The 18,921-nt window shown below is 49.8% G+C and overlaps 1 protein-coding gene across 3 annotated transcripts in view; it reads left to right on the top strand.

Moving 5' to 3' along the window:
• Positions 1-18,921, top strand: part of Mgll (monoglyceride lipase) — an 80,495-nt gene that overhangs the window by 1,497 nt on the left and 60,077 nt on the right. Inside the window, exons 1-2 of one of the 3 annotated variants that reach the window (XM_010617249.1) lie at positions 7-194; positions 661-805. In XM_010617249.1, coding sequence (XP_010615551.1) covers positions 185-194; positions 661-805 — 155 coding nt within the window. In that variant the 5' untranslated portion in view covers positions 7-184. Of the gene's footprint in view, positions 1-6; positions 195-623; positions 806-18,921 lie in introns of those variants that run through there. The other 2 variants (XM_010617256.3, XM_010617243.2) reach the window with 2 other exon arrangements.

Genomic DNA, 18,921 nt, shown 5'->3' with positions numbered 1-18,921 from the left:
GCCCGCGGAGCTGTCTGTGAGCGTGGCACCTTACCCGAGCCCCGAAGCCTGATCTGGGGCGCCAGGCGCCGGGCGGGGCGCGGGGCGCGGGAGCTGCTGCGACCGCCGAGATGAGGGAACAGCCCATATTTCCCTGGCCGATCCTGGAGGCTTGGCGGTCGTGGAATGCAAAAGCCAGGACGTAATGGAAGCAGGTTTGTGGTGCATCTTTGGGATTTCAGAGAGGAGAATTAACCGGAGCCGCATCCACCTCGTCATTGTGCCCCCCGAGATGATTCCTCAGAGGCTTAAGGGAGACGGGGCTTCTTGCAGCTGGGTCTTTGTACCCACTGAGCTGACTATAATTTCCGCTTGATTACAGCTAAAATAGTCTTTAAGATGAAGTTTCCTGAAATGATTTAAAATAAACACAGATGGGAAGGGGGGAAAAAAGCTGTAATGAGGCATTTGAAAAATAAAGTGAGCATTTTCTGAAGAACAAGTGGGAGTTTTCAGTCTTGGGGAGATAGGCAAGAATGTATGTACGTAATTTTTAAAAATCTTTCAAATAGAGGTTTTTAAAAAAATCAGTTAAAAAAAATGTTCCTGACTCTGCACGAGGCGTTCCTTCCCCGTCTCCAGGAGTTTCTGACTTTGGGATGCGTTTGCCTTTCTTGCCAGGACTTGAAGACCCTTCCAGGATGCCCAAGGAAGGTTCTCCGCGGCGGACCCTGCAGAACAACCCGGCCCCAGACTTTCCTCACCTGCTCAACGCCGACGGGCAGTACCTCTTCTGCCAGTACTGGAAGCCAAGCAGGCCTCCCAAGTAAGTGTTCCTCGGCCGTGGCCCTCACAGTGGTCTCTGCTCCTGCTGCCTGTAGAGCCACCCTCTCAGGGACCAACTTCCTGTGCCGTTTGAACCCTGACCACTGCAGTATCAGTGAAGCTGAGCTTTACCATTTTCTTAAAAATTAAGACGCAAGAGTTCCCTTTTCATGATGACAACTGAGATAACGGATGGTACTGTATGGCAGCTTTTAAAAATTCCGCATGACTTTGGTTTTTGCACATTAGTTGATTGTTGTACAGGCAGGCATTTATCTCAAATCAAACCCAACAAGTAAGGAAAAAAAACCCTAAATGCTTCAGAAAACTGAATGACAAGGAGATTTGCCTGTGTAGAGATCTGTAGCTATTTTGACCTTTGCTCTCAATTCCTGCTTAATGCTGAGCCTCAGAAGATGGTATCAGGTGTCCCTGGGGGACAGGGGTCTGGGTGTGCCCCCTGATTCCCCGCCACCTCCCCTCAGGGACTCGTCTCTCTGTGGGAAGCTGGCGTGGGGACTGCACACAGCCAGACAGCTGGTCTCCTGCTGCTCCGCTCCTCCTGGGGAGAGCAGGAAAACCCTGCTTGTTTGTGTTATTCTGGGAAAGACTGTTTGTGGTGACCAGTTGGCCTGATGACAGGCGAAGGTTTCCTGCCCCTGTTCTGGGGCAGTGTACCTGTTACGTAGGCCTCTTGTCTCCTGCATGATGTGATCACGTTCCCCTTGGTGTCTGGGTAGTCTAGCACTGCTCTACATTTCTCTTGTACCTTCAGCAAGGTGCATGTAATCTGGGCAGCTGCACATTAAAAACACACTAGTCCTGACTCGACTCAACAGCTCCAAGGCGGCTGTACCAACTTGCCAAATTGCTTTCTCTCTAGCGCCTGCCCACAGTGGGCAACAGGCTGATAAAACTCCTGCCAGTTTAAAAGGATTTGTGTCTATGTGTATGGGTATATGTCAGAGGAAGAGAAGAGGGTGAGGGAGAGTTGTCAAGCATACAATGCTGTTAATGCTGTGTTCTTACTCTGGCTTAACTGGCTGTGGTACTTGACATCCTGGTTTGATTCCTAACAAGTTACTCTGTGGTATTACTTGGTTAATACACAGAAAGGGAACAGGGAATTGGAAGTCGCAGTGTTCCGTGTGCAGCCCCAGGCTTTGGGGGCTTTGTTGGTTATGTTGCAAGGGTGTCCTAGTTTGGAGTCAATAAAAGAAAGAGGATGGCTGGGAGTGGTACGCATGGCCGGCCGACTTGGCTGCCCTCCCTGGAAAGGGGTGGCTGGCACCCCCACCCTGCCTTGCCCTGTAGGCAGCTCTCCCTGCCCATTGCTTTTGCTCTGCTTAGAGACGGCAGCTCAGCCCTAGAGTTGCAACTGAGCTGTGTCTTGGAAGCTGCTCCCGCCTTGTGGTGGATCCCCAGGGTAATAAGAAGGGGAGGAGGTGGGGAAGGGGGCGTTGCAGGGCTGTAAGATGAGGAAGAACTGGCCTGAAAAAGTCAAGGAAAAACAAAAAATGTTAAGGGCACTAAACAGATCCAGCAGTATTTGTGACTCAGTCGACACTGCATAGTGACATCCCATTTTCTGGAAGAGGATTAGAGGTCAGCGAAGGTCACGTGGCTGACTCAGCTGGCCTGGCTCTGGAGGCCACTGTCTATCTGTCCTGCCTCCACCCCCTAGAGGCGACGCTGATCACTAAGCTCCCTCTTCATGGTTGATCTCACAGCTAGCCTGACCGATGAACCAGAGGGGATCCCGGAAGCATCCGGCGGTGATGAGTATCATCTAGCAGTGCTGGATCTTGGGGAGCCCTGGGGAAGGGTTATGGCAGCCAGCATGGGAGGGAAGCAGTGACAGTCTGGGGCAGAGGATTGTGCCAACCGGTGTGGGGGCGTCTCCCAATCTTTATGTCAGAGAGCAACAGCTGTCCTCTTGGTGTGGTCTGGAAGAGACACTCCTGAGCGCCTGCGAGGCATTATCTGGTTTGCTTCTGCAAGAAGAGGGGGGAACCTCAGGTCATGCTGGGCCTCAGCTTCCCCTTGCTGCTCTACACTCTTTCCCCGCTTCTCAGTGCAGTCAGAGTTTTCCCACACACAATCCTGCCTCTTCCTAGTTCGAGAGGGGACCCACTCTGACCCTCCCCCATGCCTGCTGTGCTGACCAGGGGCCACCTCATCTGGTCTCCACCTGCTGCGTCCTATTCTCCCCTGCAGAGGCCTTGGGCCTTCAGAAGCCTCTGAAGTCCCTTGGGCTGTCCTACCCGGAAAGGTGTGCATGTAAGGGAGCCTCCCTTTGTTAGTCAGCACTGGTTTGGGTTGGTTTTCTGGGCAAAAAGCTGCTCCCTGGGCCTCCACAGAGCCCCCCTTCCCCTGACTTGGGGGACCCGGGCTCCATGACCAGCTCTGCAGGTGCCTTAAGCAACAGCTTGTGAGTTCCAGGTGGCAGCTTCAAGCTGGCAAACCGGCTGAACCTGCTTTCTGGACACAAGCTGTGGCTCTCTAGATTTCAGACTCCTCAGGCTTGACACTGAGGAGGAAGAAGGCACCTCTCCTGCCGTTTGTTACATTTGTAGGACCAGCACGGATGCTGCTTCTAATGGAGCAGGCCAGGGTCGCAGTTCATCCTTCCGTTTGGCCATGTCAAGGCAAGTTCTGCTCCCCTAGGAGTGTTTGCAGCAACAATGAATATAATGCTGCTTAGGATGTATCTCATTTTGAGTGTCAGGTAGGTCCTGGGTTCGGACTAGACCCTGTGCTTACATGATCTCATTTAATGTTCACATCAGCCTCTGAGACCCTTACTATTGTTTGTGTATGTGTGTGGGGGGGTGTCAGTGTGTGCATGTGTGCTAGGGATTGAACCCAGGGCCTTTGCGTTGACTTACATCCTGGGTCCTTTTTAGTTTGTTTTATTTTGAAACAGTATTTTGCTGAATTACTGAGTTACCCAGGCTGGGCTCCAACTTGAGATCCTCCTGCTTCAGCCTCCAGAGTACTAGTTATAGGTGTGCACTGCCATGCCTGGAAGTATTATTATTATTATTATTATTATTATTATTACTATTACTGCTTTCCACGAGGAAAATAAGGTCCAAAGTTATAAAGCATTGACCCAGGTGCCAGAGGCTAGATTTGCTCCCAATTCTTTTGACTCAGACCAGTTGTTCTTTTTAACACTACTGAGCACGACAGATTGTGTCTCTACAGGTAGTGTTTTCCTGATTAGTCTTTACAGTTGGGGTTAGGGAACAGATCACTTCCTATAGTAAAAACAAATAGAATAATTCTCCTTCAGTATTTTACTCATAATATACCAGAAGTGGACTGGAGATTAAAGAGAGGTACCCATTGTAGGGGGAAAATCTTATTATGTCCTGAGTGACCAGTTGCCTTATCACCTTCAGTATGTTGGAATCTTAAAATACTGATCCTGAGGTAAATAAATTCCCATTGATGTTATCAGCGGCAGAGCCATACATGCAAGTTGTTTGTCGAGACAAGGTCTTTCTGTGTAGCCAAGGCTGGTCTTGAGCTCACTGTGTAACCCAGGCTAGCCTCAAATGTGTGATCCTCCTGCCTCAGCCTCCGCAGTGCTAGAATTACAGGCATGCACTACCATACCTGGCATCGTGGCTCCAGAGCTGGAAGTAATAATACTTTTTTATTCCACCTGCCAAGTGGCCCTTAGTCCCTAGGAAGGATGACAACTTCGGTGCTAAAGACTCCTTAGCCATTCCCAAAACAGCAGAGATGCTTCCGGGCCACTCAATAAATGATTAAATCACATTACTGGGTAGTGATGTAATGAAAACAACACTGATTTGTTGTGTTAGACTGTCAAAAAGCCCTCATTTGATTTCTTCTGACCAGGAAGGCTTTGACCCCTGCAGGCTAGAACTGGGGTTAGGGCGGGGGCAGAGGGTCAGTTCTTGCTCTAGTGCTGGGGGAGAGGTCTGCTGTGATGGAGACCTGTTGCAGGGGTGGCCTGAGGCCATCATCCTCTTCTGGATCTTCTCCCCCCGCACTCCTCCTCCTGTGCAACAGGAGCAACCATGCCTTCCTTCTGTGGCCTCTGTGGTGTTGAGGGTAGGAGCTGCCACAGAGTGTGTGGGTTCACCCAGGCTTGGGGTGTCCTGAGGCACGCCCCTGGGACATGAGTCTCTGTCTGTAGAGACCTGGCAGCACCAGGCCTGGCCTTCTTTTCCTCTATTACCCAAGGCTTCATCAACATGGCCTCCTCCTCTGTAACCTCAGGCCTTCCTTTGACTTCCAACTCAATAGCCTCCCCAGCGCCCCTGACTGAGCTGTCCCTGCTCTGATGTGGGTGGCCCTGTGGTTATCTGGAATTTCCGGTCGGCCACTCCCGGTTCCTTGGGAGGGCTGCCCCAGGAACCACCCCACCTCCCATCTGAGCCCTGTCCTTCCCTGAGGCACAGTGATCACTTTGTCTGAAGGTCCTTGCTCCATCTGGAATGCTGAGCGTTGGCACCTTGGGACACTTTCTCTGACCTGTGCAAATTTACCTGAAGAACCCTCCAACAGGAAGCTGGGGTATTTTTAAATGGCACAGAATATCCTCCCTTCCTGCCACTCTCAAATGTCCTCCTCATGTCAGCCGCCAGCCTCTTGTGTGTGGCATAGCGGCCCCACTGAGCCATCTGGATCCAGCCCAGCTCTCACTATCTGACTTGCCCAAGATCCTTCTTCTCTGCCTTCTGGGAACTTCCTCATCCAAGATAAGCCTGGCTCCCTCCCTCCTCTGGGTTGTGAGAGTGGTGGTATTTGGTGCCTGTCTCCCTCCCTGCTTACGGAGTGGGTTAAGGGTTCCCAGGACCTTCTGCAGGCTCTGCCGTAGTTGTCGGATGAGGTCGAAGGAGGTTGCCCTAAAGAGGACCTCACCTTGCCCCAGTCAGTTCTTGACTCATCGTGCAGAGGAATTTCAGGAAAGGCAGAGGCAGGTCCATTGGTGGAGTGAGAGAAGTGCTCTTGAGCCAACTACAAGGCAAAGCTTGGCTTCATCAGCCAGGTTAGTCTCCAAGCCATTTGCCTGTGTCTGAAGTTTAGAGCTATGATGCCCAACCTATTCATCCAGTTACTGTTTCCTGGAGAGAGGGAGTCTCTGAAGTTTATGGGTTTATTGTGTCAGAAAAAACACTGGCTGATGTTACGCACGTAGTTTATCTTTAAGACTCTTAGAAATTTGAGAATGAAGAGCTGGAGCAAAAAGGGCCCAGGGGTGAAAAAGACTACAATCTTGAGTAATTTTTTTTTTTTTTTTGTACCAAGGATTGAACCCTTGCGCTTGTGAGGCAGGTGCCAGAACCCCTGAGCCAAATCCCTGGCCGGAGTGACTTTGACTGTATTGTGAAGCTGCAGTTATCTTAGAATTACAGTTTCAAATTTAACAATTTCCTTGTCTCCTTTCTACCTATTTTTATTTTTTCTGTCCTCCTACCCTACCTCAAGTGTGGTTGGAGGAGAAAGAGATATTTCCGTCCTTCCATGCAGCCCTTCCAAACTCAGCACCCGGGACTCGGATAGCCTGATGTCCAGCTCAGCAGGGTCAGACTGGGCCAGCCCTGGCCGGAGCAAGCAGGCAGGGCCACTCTTCTCGGTCTTTGTTTGTGTGAGCCAGGCTGCCATTCAGCACCATCGCCTGGTAGACCCTGCCTCCCTCACACCTGTGTGGTGCAGAGACCTGTCCTGCCGCTATCATGAAGTGGGGGGCAAAAGAAGCTCCCCGAATAGCAGCCCAGTTACCCACCGGCGATGATGAAGGAATTAGAAGGAATTAGACCCCAGCTGTCTCACCCAGGGAAGGAAGGAGCTTGTAGCATCCACGGCACAGGGAGCTTGTTCTCTGCCGGGGGTGCCGGTTGTCTCTGTGACAGTGAGGACATGTCAGGGCCTCAGGTGCTATGGGACATGCATTGGAGCAGCGCTGGAATGAACCAGTAGGACATATGGGGGACAAGGAGTGAGGGTTGCCACAGCCTGGCATGGCCAGCAAACTGAGTCACTTCAGATGCCGCCTGGAAAATATGAATTAATATTAATCACAAATAACTCCTCTGAAGATAAGAAAGGAATCATGATTTCCACTCTCTTCCCCACCATGGAGAGTCAGAAATTAAGCATCTTTCTGTTATATCTGTGGTTTCACAGAATTCGGCCTTAACTCCGAGAAAATGGACTGCACTATGCCTGTCCAGGGAGGGGTGGTGACATTTTTGAATCAGATTCCCACACCTCTATTGTCTTGTCTATTTTAAGCATCTCCAAAAGTTTCTTTCTCTCCTGTGAAGCTGTTATTTCTCCTGCTGGCTCTTTTGCCTCTGTGATCGCAGAGCAAACTGTCTTATTTTTAAATAGGGCATCTCTTCTGGTTTTTTTTTTTTTTTTAAGACTCTTTGAATAGCAAAGATCTTTTGATGGCAAGAGGGAAGGCCGGCTGCTATTCTTGCAGTTGGTTTTTCCAACGGCTTCGTTAAGGGATAATTTCTTCCACTTGCTATAAGAATGTTCTGCAGATACAAATCTGGCTTTGTTCTTCAGTGGAGAGTAAGAAGCAAAACAGCAAAATGAGCTGCTTCCCGAATAGCACCCTTGTCCACCCTGGTCTGTTTATCCGCACCTTTTAGGGCTAGGTCTTAATCCCAAATGCACTTTGCCCGTGAATGCAAACCAAACTGTTGATCATTGTATACACAGGGGACTGGGCTTTAGCGAAGCGAATGTGACAGCTGAGCTCACAAGATAACCCTTGTCCCATATTTTGGGGTCATCCAAGGCTCTTGTTGGTGGGAGGCTCTTTTCATTCCACAGCACTTGTCCTCAAGGCATGGGCGTGGGGATGCTGTGGGGTCACTGAGGGAAACTGGGTGACATTGTTCTCTTTGTGCTGGGGCCCATGTGCAAGGCCATATGCACCGCGGCCTGCTCCATTTGCAGCTGCTTGGAGCTCTCGTCCGCAGCTGTTCCCTGACAGGCCACCCTCCCGTGAGTGCACCTGTTCTCAGCACCCGTACAGGGAAGGCGCACCTTGACTTCCCCAGCAGGTCCGTGCTTTGTGTTCTGGGGTGGGGGGGGTCCAACTCCACAGATGTTTGGAGAGGGAGCGGGGAAGGATGGATGGGTAAAAGGAAGGATAGAGGAAAGGAGGGAGGGAGACAGGCAGGAAACACTGATGACAGGAAGAAGAGGAACTGAGTCAGAACAGAGTGAGGGAGGGAGGGAAGAGGGAAAGAACAGCAGGGAATGGAAACTAGTACAACCACTGTAGAAATCAGCATGGAGTTTCCTTAAAGAGCGGAAAGTAGATGTGCACCCGTGTTTATAGCAGCACAACTCATAATAACTAAACCTTGGAAGCAGCCCATATGTCCATCAACAGATGGGTAAAGAAAATGTATTTACACACAACGGAGTACTACTCTGCCACAAAGAAGGGTGAACTTGAGTCATCCAGGAAATGAATGCACCTTGAGACCATAATGCTAAGTGAAATAAATCAGACGTACAAGTTTAAATATCACATGGCTTCACTTATATAAAAAAACGCCAAGTATAAATAAATTAAAGATCCAAATAAAGGATAGATAATAGGGAACGGGAAGGTAGATCATTTGCAGATGGAAAGAGGACCACGATGGAGGGAGGAGAGGGAGGGGACGTAAAAAGAACGAAAATGTGTTAGGCGCCTGTACCAACTCCCCATGAGGAATGTGGTCATTATGTACTATAAATGTGGACTAATAAAAATAGAAGGGAAGAGACAGACGGGGGAGGGGAAGAGGGAGAAGGCAGAAGGAAGAAAAAGGAAGGGAAGAGGAGCAGGAGAAACATCAGGGCGTTGCTGCAGTGGGTGGGCTCGCCCTGACCTTGGGGTCTTCCGGAAGGCCTAGGATGTGGCTCTCTGGCAGGGTGGGTATAGGAGGAGTTCATGCACTTCCCTGGGAAGGAGGATGGACGCAGGCTCGGCAAGGTGGAGGCCGTGACGGGAGGCTCTGGGCCAGCTTCCCCTGGTCCAGATGGAAAGATGGAGGCTTGGTGGTGCGTGTGGATTGTCCCGGTCACATTTCTTCTCTTCCATCTTATTGCTCAGGAGCTGCTCCCCTCTGCCCTCCCTGCCAGCTGAACTCTTGACTTCACCCTTCCCAGCAGGGACTGCAGCCGGTGTGCATGCTCGGGCAGGGCGGGCAGGGGCCTCAAGTCTCCAGCTCCCCCTCTCCCCTGAAGCCACGTGCCTGTGTCTCCACCGGGGTGGTTCTGTTCCAGTAGGAGGAACTGTGCAGGCACCTCGGTGATGCCCGCAGAGGCTGGGCAGTAGGGGCAGGGGAGCTGGAGGAGAGAAGTCGGGGACCAAGGGAGCATGGGACGAGGGGCAGGTTGTAGGAGGAAGAGGGGCCCGAGAGGCCTCTAGGGAAACCGGAGTCTGAGCAGGGGTAGGGAGCCCCCAAGTACAGGACAGGGAAGAGGGAAGAAACATGGACATGAGAGACTGAAGTGTTGGTCGAAAAGGTAGTCAGGGCCAGGGATTTGGCTCGGCGGTTCCGCCACCTGCCTCTCAAGTGCAAGGTCCTGAGTTTGATCCTTGTTACCAAAAAAAACCAAAAAAAAAAAAAAGCCAGTCAGGATTAGAGAGGAACTGGGGTGGCTGGAGCTAGGCCCCCCAAGATGATCTTGGGGAAGTTTCTCACCCAGTCTCTCCCTTGATTTTCTCTTCTTTAAAATGAAGACTCCTGGCACCTCGCCCATGGTTTTACAGGTTCTGTTGGGGCACTGGGCACATGGTTGATGAAGCGAAGGGTCCTCTCTGGCCGTGGAGACGGGTGGGCTTGTCTGTGGTCCACCATCATCTTACTTCCCTCTGCCCTGGTGGCAAACTTTAGCCACATGAGTCCCACATGACAGCAGATCCCGCCAGGCCCCATGTGTCTCCCAGATTTCAGGTCCCACATTTTGTCTTCACAGCTAAAACCTGGCTTTATTTCAGTGAGATTTCAAACTCCCTAATAAACTTCAGGAGATGCAGGGTGTTTCTTTTGTCTTGCACAGTAAAGCCAGGAGGAAGGAGTCAGTTGTGAAATTCTTTTTAAGATAGCACATAGAGCAATTACACACTTTTTTTTTTTGGTTTTTTGAGACAGGGTCTCACCATGTAGTTGAGACTGACCTGGAACTCACTATGTAGCCCAAGCTGGTCTTGGACTCACAACGATCCTCCTGCCTCAGCCTCCTGAGTGCTGGGATTACAGGCGTGCGCCACCACACCCAGCCACACTTCTCTTTTAAGTGAAAGTTCAGTGACAGTATTTACAATGTAACTTTTTGTGTGATAATTTTTAAATTAAATTAATTAGTGAATTAATTTTGAAACAGGTCTTACTCTATAATCTATGCTGGTTGGAACTTGCTGTGTAGCTCAGGCTAGCCTGAAATTTGGGATCCTCCTGCCTCAGCCTGCTGAGTGCTGGGATTACACATGTGCACTACCACACCAGACTTATTTCAGTAGGCACACGATAGTCATATGTGTTTGTGGAGTACAGTATGATAATTTGATCATGCATACAGCATGTGATGATCAAACCAGGAGGAGCAACACACTTCTGTCTCCTTAAACACTGATCATTTCTTTGTGTTGGGAATCTTCCAGCTCCTCTCTTAGTTCTTTATAAAATACGTAATAAATGTTTGTGAACTATAGTCACCCCACCTGTGCTGTAGAACACTGGAACTTATTCTTCCCACCTGTGCCTTGGTACCTGATGTCCGGTGTCTGCCCCCCACTTCTTACCTCCGGTGAGTCCAGTCCGTGATTGCTCAGCGCAGCCGTGCTGTACCACGGCCAGAGCATCAGGTACAGGAGGCCTCTGCACCTTAAGGCAGCTGGAAGTAAAGAGAGAAATGATGGAGCTTCAGGATCACCTTCAAGGCCATCCCCCCATGACCTCTCTTCCTCCCCACGAGGTCCCACCCCCCAAAGGTTCCGTGGCCTTCCAGAAGCACCACAGGCTGGAGACCAAGGGGGGACACTTCAGATTCAAGAGCACAGGGCTAGCTGAGAATGAACATCAGTGTGCAAGGGCCTACCAGACGCGCTGTGTCAGGTTCTCCTGTGTCAGGTAAGTCAGGAGGTCACGTTACGCACAGGAGGCAGGACGGAGGACGGAACCTTTCGTGGCCTTTTAAAAAAATCTACCACATAGGGCAAAGATCTTTATACTAAGAGTTGAAACCATGGTTCAGTTTTATTACTGCGGCTTTTCCTGGGGGTCTCTAGACAGGGTACCATCTCTTTAACCTTGTGGCAGTCCCCGAAGGTTTGCATCTCACGGTGGCAGGGTAACCTGTGAGCTTCCCTGGGGCAGAATTCGTGTTTAGTTTTATTCCCATCTTCTCCAGGGTTTGCCTCTTACAGGATTTCATGCCTGCCGCAACATAAGGGACCAAAACACATTTGTTGTGTGTATGATTTACCCGTCCTGCATTTGGAGCGGGAGGACTGGGATGGGATGAGTCCCACAGTGCCCACTGCTGTGGTTTCCCAGGCCACCTCTGTGCAGATGACAGAGCCCCTGAATCCAGAGTTAGCGACACCTAGGTAAGAACGTTCCACGTGGTATCTGAGAGCAGGTGGCTGTGCTTTAACCAACTTAACCCGAATGCAGAGCCCAGCAGGTGCAAATGCATCTGTGCGTGGGCACTGAGGGACAGCAGGTGTTTTCTGTTTTTAGCCCACAGTCAGCATGGACCCCAGAATGTGGAGGTGGAGTCGGCTTCCCTTTCCTGATTCAGGGGCGGTGGTGTGACAGGTATTAATGGCGTTCCAGTGGAGGGTCCGCACAGCTGGGCTCTCAGGCCTGTAGGAGTCTGCGCCTCTCGTGTGCCCGGGCTTGTTCCAGCTCGTCTGCCTCAGGTTCCTCTCAGTTCGGAGACAGAAGTGAAGCAGCTCCGTTGCCGCCTCGAAAGATGCCTCTGCACATTTGTCAGGGAGGCTGTGCCAGGCGCGGTGGGAGTTTGCCTGCGAGCGCTGCGAATCCTGTGCTGGGGCCTGGGAGGGAAGGAGGGGGGTTGGGCAACCATAAGCTGAGGCTTCAGGGTGGGAAGGGGCCATTTGTGCAGAGGCGTGGAGGTGGGGGTGTGTGGCACTCTCTGAAAATGACAGGATTGTGGAAAACGCTCCAGTCTCAAGAGCATGGCAGATGAGTTTGGAATGGCTGGCTTGGGAAACTGACTTGAAATGGCTCCGTATACAGTCTGCTAGGGCCGGCCACTGTAACAAAATACCACAGGCAGGGTAGCTTCAGTGGCAATGGAAATTGTATTTTCTGACAGCTTTAGAGCATGCAAGTTCACAAAGTGTTAAAGTTTGGATATTAAATGACCCCAAAACCCTCTGTGATAAAGGAGGTGGTGGCACCTGTAAGAGGTGGGGGTGTAGTAGAAGGAAGTTAGGTCACTGGGGGCGTGGCCTCAAAGGAGGTAACTAGAATCAGCCCCTTCCTGCTTCTTCACTTCCTGGTCACCAGGAGGTGAGCATCTTTGCTCCACTGTATGCCTGGCCGTGGTGTTCTGTGCTACCACGAGCTCAGAGCAATGGGGCCAAGGAACCATGGCCTGAAACCTCTGAAACTGTGAGCCCGCACAGACCTTCTGTACGGTCATTAGGACAGTCCAGTACATTTCAGTAATTTTCTAGGGCTCCACATAGCTGAATTTCTGGACTCGGATCCAGATCTGGCCTTCCTGCAGCTATGCTTCTCTGTGGGCTTATAGTGGCTGCCCCAGCCTGTGCACAGCTGCTGTGCATCCGTCCTTGACTGTGATGTCTTGTGTCCAAGGCCATCCGTCTCACCAGCCCAGCTGGCCCAGGGGTAGCAGCAGATGCAAGATGTCAACCACCCTGCCACCCTGCTTTTGGGGGGGGCTTGCTGATTTTTGTCACCAGGGAGTGGTCAGAATCAGAAGTGGCTGTCCCCTGCTCAGTTCATCTTCACCTAGGGCCAGTGAGACCCAGTGATGACCAGTGAGACATGGGAGATCTATCTGGAATGTTCTGGCTCCATGGTAAAAAGCAAGAGAGCAAAGCTGGAGGTGGTGACACGCACCTATAATCCCAGCACTCCAAAGGTTGACACAGAAGGATCACCTCGAGTTTGAGACTAGCCCGAGTTACATAGTGAATTCAAGGCCAGACTGGACTACACAGCAAGACCCTGTCTCAAAAAAGGAAAACTGAGGAGATCTTTCTATCTTCCCTATTCTCCTCCCTTCCTAGCTTGAAGTGGGATCAGATGCTTGCAGCTGTAGCACCCACCTTACGGGAGTGAAGGAAAAGGTCTAGAGTCCCAGTGGGACTGCTGAACCCACTTTGGGTCTGCCTGCAAAATAGACTTAGGTTTGTGTGATGTCTGTACATCTTGGCCACCATTTGTGTTCTGGTTCTCCTGGCCCAAAAGATGGAGGAGGCAGGTGAGGAGGTTCAGGCTGCGGGGGTATCTCAGCAGGGTGACGGTGGACATGTAGGAGTGCGTGTGGGAAGGAGGAAGGGCATTCTAAGCATTGTTACCTGCTAAGTAAAGGCGCTGGAGATGTTGGACAGCAGTAGAGGTGGAGCCTGAGCTGGCAGGGGCTGGTCATCTCCTCAGCATCCTTCCCTCTGTCTCTTACCTCAGTGACTCTACTGTGAACCCTTGGCGGACCTTGCGACAGTGAGGGGAAGCCTGGCCGAGGATGGAGCCTGCCTCAAGAAAGCAGGACACAGAGGTTTTGAGAGGGAAACCAGGTCAAGGTCAGACATCACCTGTCGAATCTTAGCCTCACAGTCTCATGAGCCCTGAGTGTGGCAGTTCCCTCCATCACAGCGGAGAGGATCGTCATGAATCTGGACATGGTCTCCCTGGCGGCCGTGGTCATGATAGAGATTGAGGCTATTTTTTTGATAAGGGTAGGCTCTGAGCAGGAGGAAAATCCCAGTTTTCATGGAGTGTTTAATTCAGAGTGGGGCCAGAAACCATTCTGAAAGTGAGTGTCAAGCTGCTGCCCCATGCATGCATTAATTACTGTGTCTTTAGAGGCAAGAGAGCCCTCCCTTCTCATCATGTACAGAATCTATCAACCAGAGATTCATTGCACAAAATTCTATTTCAAAATGCAAAAACCTTTTCATCTGAAGATAGTGGAAAAAGAAGAACAAATTAAAATTAAAGCAAGCAGAAGGAAGAAAACAGTAAGATGAGAGCACAAATTAATGAAATAGAATAGAAAAACAGAGAGAAAATAAATCCAAAAGTTGGTTGACAGTGTCAACAAAATTGACAGACCTTCAGTGAGACTGATCAAGACAAAAAGACAACTCAAACTACTAGAATCGGGAATGAAAGAGAGACATTATTACCAATTTTTCAGAAATAAAAAGGATTATTAAGGAATACCATGAGAAAGTAATAACATGAATTAGTAAGCAAAACAAAAACAAAAACAAAAAACCAAACCAAAACAAACAAACAAAAAAACACCCACAAAGAAAAGCCCAGGCCCAGATGGCTTCACTGTTGAAATCTCCCAAACATGTTATGAAGAATTAATATGAATTCTTTCCCAAAAAAGAAAGAACACTTCCCAAGTAATTCTTAAGTAGCCAGTATTACCTGGGTACCCAAAACAAAACAGACATCACAGGAAAAAAACACTATAGATCAGTATCTCTCATAAATATAGATGCAAAAATCCACATAAAATACTATCAAACATAGTAAAAATACTAAGAAGAAAACTATGAAGTCTGCAACATTAAAAAAAAATTTACACCATGACCATGTGAGATTTGTTCCAGGAATGCAAGGGTGGTTTACTATCTGAAAATATGTGAATGCAATTAACCAGATGAGTAGAATAAGATACAAAACCATGTGACCCTCTTGATAGATGTGGGGAAAAAAAAAACTATTGGATAAAATCTAATACCTTCTTTGGATTAAGAACATTCAGAAAGCTAGGAATAAAAGGGACCTCCCTTAGCCTGATAAAACAGCTACAAAAACCTCACACCTAACATTCCTAATGGATGCTTTTCCACTGTGATCAGGAATAACACCTGGCTGTCCATCTCACCCCACTTTACACCTTGTGCTGGGGGAAGCAGCACCTGGAAGTCCTGTGATGTCAACTATTTTAAACATAGAATCACGGGGAAGACTGGAAATGTGATTATGGTCATTTCTAGGTTGTGGAGCTGTAACAAGTAATTTTCATCTTACTCTTTAGACTTTTCTCTATGTCCATCATTTTCCAGAGGAACCAGTTTGGGGAAGGGTATGAGGGGACGTTGTACCTAAACCAGGTCTTGAAATCTGATGAGATTTGACAAAAAGGAAGTGGGTTCCAGGACCTGACAGCACCTGAAGGCCTGGTAGGGTTGGAACAACTGGTTGGAGCTTAGGCAGTGAGCTGGAATGGACTTCATGTGCCTGTGTGGACTTGAACCTGTGGGCAGCATGCAACCTCTGAGGCTCCTTTGGTGGCCTACAGAAAACTTATGTAAAGGCAGAGAGGGCAGCAGGAGAGAAATGTCACAGAAGAAACAACGGGGGCCATCAGAGCATGGCTCCTGAAGGTCAGCAGCTGACCTAGACATCTTCCCTTCTTGATTTGGGTGGTCCTAGCTGCAAAGCAGAGATTGTGGAAGGAGGTTGCTCAGGGGAAGACTCCTTCACAGCACCCTTTCCTATAGCTCTTCTCAAAAAGACTCAGAAACTCCCTGAAGAAAGACAAGACTGGATGTCAGCAGGCTCCCAGCTTCCAGATCCCAAGTAAAACTGGTCTGGGTTTCCTGCAAAATCTGCAAGGGAAGAAATAATGTACATAGCTATAACCATCCATCCTCTCTAACCCATCCCACTATCCATCTATCATCCATCCGTACCTCTATCCATCCGTTTTTAAATCTGTCCATCCACCTGTCCATTTTTAATCGACTTACCCATCCACCTACCCACCCTCAATCATCCGTTCGTCCATCCATCCATCCATCTTTGAATCCACCCACCCACCCACCCATTCAGTTTAATTCACCAAATATTTCCTATGCACCAGCCCTGTGACAGGCTTTGTGTGGGGTTGTGGGGGGTGGAGAAACCTTTTAAGACATCAGAGTCACTGACTTCCAAGGACTCGGCATGAGAGGAGAAAGGCAGGCAGCAAGCCACAAGAGTAGGTGCCAGAACTGCTTTAGAAAGTGGCAAGCACAGTGGAAGAAGTGTGTTGAAAGTGAGGTGGAGGATTTTGAGGAGGATTCATGGCAATGTGTCTTTTACTGTAATACATTTAAAAATTGTAAACATTCACCATAGTTTTTTGTTACACCTCATATGTATCTTTCTGATGATTTGTTTATAACAATTTCTATTTAAGCCTGGTTCAACTTTGGACAGGGAAAGCAAGCTGATCTTGGGAGGGCCCAGGCCCGAGGCTTCTTTGCCTTATCTCCCCAAATCTCACAGCACCTGTGGGTGGTTAGTATCATCCTTGCTCTTTGGTTTCTGTAGAAACTGAGAGCCACATGCTCGTGAGTGGTAGGATTAGGACCTGAGCTCAAATCTTCTTGCTTTGAAAGCACCCTTCACACTCAGCACCCAGCTCTGCCTAGGAAACATTCATAGGACCATGCATAGACCCAGTTGTGTGTGCAGAGGTGAGTTAACCAAACAACCCCTGGGTGGTAGATTGGACGACCTGTTTTGCAGATAGAAGACTGAGGCTTGGAAAGGCTTCGTAGCTGAGGTTCTGTTTGTGGAAGTGGCGGGTCTGTGATATGAGCCACAGTCCAAGCTCTGTCCACCCTCACAAGCGTGGACCCAACACTACTCTGATTATGCCAGTGCCATTGTGGCTGTCATTTCAGTCATGATGGAGCTCAGTGTCCTTGTTGTGTCCATAAGAAGGTGGCTCTTTTCCCAAATGCATTGCCTGCTGGTCTCACCTCTCTACTGTCCCAATAAATGACGGCTGCCATCCATTTGGCATTTTACCACCCAGAAGAACTCAGAGCCATCTGTAGCCTCGAGGAGTTCATGCTGTTCTCCTTCCAGGAAAAAAAGAAAAAAACACCACAGTGTTACATAAGATGAAGCCAGCGTGCCCATATAGGAAGGCTGGGTGGCTGCTCCTCCACCCAGAGACTCCTCATTTAAGCAGTTAGAGCTGCTATTTCCTGCTGTGTCTTGGTCCCAAATAGCGCCGCAGCTGTCTTTTTAAGCAGAAACTTTATGAAGAACTCTGTGCCATCCCTGCGTCCCATAGACCTGTCCTCCCCAAGATCCTCCTGGGCTGGGGCAGTGGGCTTCCCCGTGATGCCTCCCTCCCTTCTGTGTGGAATGCTTTGTCCTTTGTCCCTGAGTGGGGTCAGGATGACCGCACAGCTGTGGTGCCCGCAGACCCCCAGGATCCCACACCACTGCCTCCCAGGAAGGCTAGCCTGGCCCAGTGACTGCCCTGTCTCCCTCCACTCATTTTAGGGTGTTTTACTCCATTATTGCAAAAAAACCCCAGCTCTCTCTCTCTCTCTCTCTCTCTCTCTCTCTGTGTGTGTGTGTGTGTGTGTGTGTGTGTGTGTGTGTGTGTGAACATGTTCACCATAAAACCCTGGGGAATTAAAGTTGAAAGATAGGATCACTGGTCATTCCGGGATCATGACTTCAAACATACTCAGACCCTGAGAAGTCAGAAAACACCCCACAGTGAGCTCACTCAGTCCCTTGGCTGCACAGTGGGGAAACTGAGGCACAGAGGACTTGGCTCACTCGTTCCCTTTTGGAGATACAGGTGGCAGTGCCAGGAGCAGGGGAGTTGTCTTCAGGAGGTCAGCAGCCAGGGAGTGACTGTGACACCAGCGGACGAGTGTGCAGAGGTGATCTGCTAATGGCTGGGTGGCCAGGATGGCTCTGAGTGGAGGTGACCTTTGAACTGGCTCTGGATGGGGACCTGTTGGCCAGCGACAGATGGTGGGGACTGTCCGCCTCGCTGTCTGAAGCTCACTGATTGGCAGCAGGACATTCGGGCTCCTCCCCCAAGACCATCCTGGCCCAGCCGGCTCCTTCCAGCTGTTTCTGTCACACAGCCCCACGGGCTGTCTCCCACACCTCAGCTGCTCACCTGCCACCTTTGGGATGTATTTCTGCAGCTATTTTATCTCCATATTGTTTTTCCTTAGTTTTTTTTTTTAATCAGCTCATTTTCTTTTTTACTCTCAGTCTATTTTAAGAAGAGAGTTTATCCTAACACATGACACCAGACACCAGCATTCCATCACACGCTGCAGATAGAAAGTGACCAGGAGAAGAAAGCAAACCCACGGTGCTGGATTCCAGCTCCACACGGGACTTGTCAGAAGGCCCTGAGCCCTTGGCCTTTCAGTGCTGAAAGGGGAGACGAGGCATGTGAAGCAGATCAGTCCTGAGCTATGGCTGTCTCTTACTTACCTGAAGATTACCGTGGATGAGCCAGGGATTACACAACATTTTCCTGGTGCACTTTATGTGCTTTGATTTGGTGACTCCAAACCCTGTTAACGTATCCTGAGCAAGACCGGCTCTACACATCTTATAGCTGAGAGACTCCCTGTTCTGTACAGCAGAATTTGTCACACAGCTAGGAAATCTAAGTCACTGCTGCTTTAGCTCTCTTCAGAAGTGCCTTCTGCCCTGATAATACGCACAGGCCCTTTGGAATCTGTAGGAGAGCTGAGCTATCTTTGCCTACAGGGCCTGCTGCACATTAAGGCATCCCAGATGGTGTGTGTACCACCTGCGGTTGGCTATGAGGTTGGCTGGTGCCTAGGAGAGCTTAGGGGGCAGCTGGGCACCAGATCACCCCTTTGAACCAGGGATCAAACTCGGGCCCTTGTGCTTTCAAGTCAGGCCAAATCCCCGGCCCCACATCACCCGCTTTGTGCCTTCAGGGGGCCGGAAGGTAGATGACCACGGCCTCCCCAGCATAGCAGAGACCCTCTGTGTGGCACTGAGGGGTGGTGCTCTCTCCTGGAGGCCAGGTTAGTCCACCAACATCTGGCCCTGGGCTGTCCTTTTCTAAAATCTTTTTTTTTTTTTTTTT

Source organism: Fukomys damarensis, unplaced genomic scaffold, assembly GCF_012274545.1.
Source record: "Fukomys damarensis isolate Sample0158 unplaced genomic scaffold, DMR_v1.0_HiC HiC_scaffold_37, whole genome shotgun sequence".
Classification (NCBI taxonomy): domain Eukaryota; kingdom Metazoa; phylum Chordata; class Mammalia; order Rodentia; family Bathyergidae; genus Fukomys; species Fukomys damarensis.
This window is presented reverse-complemented; position numbering and strand designations above follow the sequence as displayed.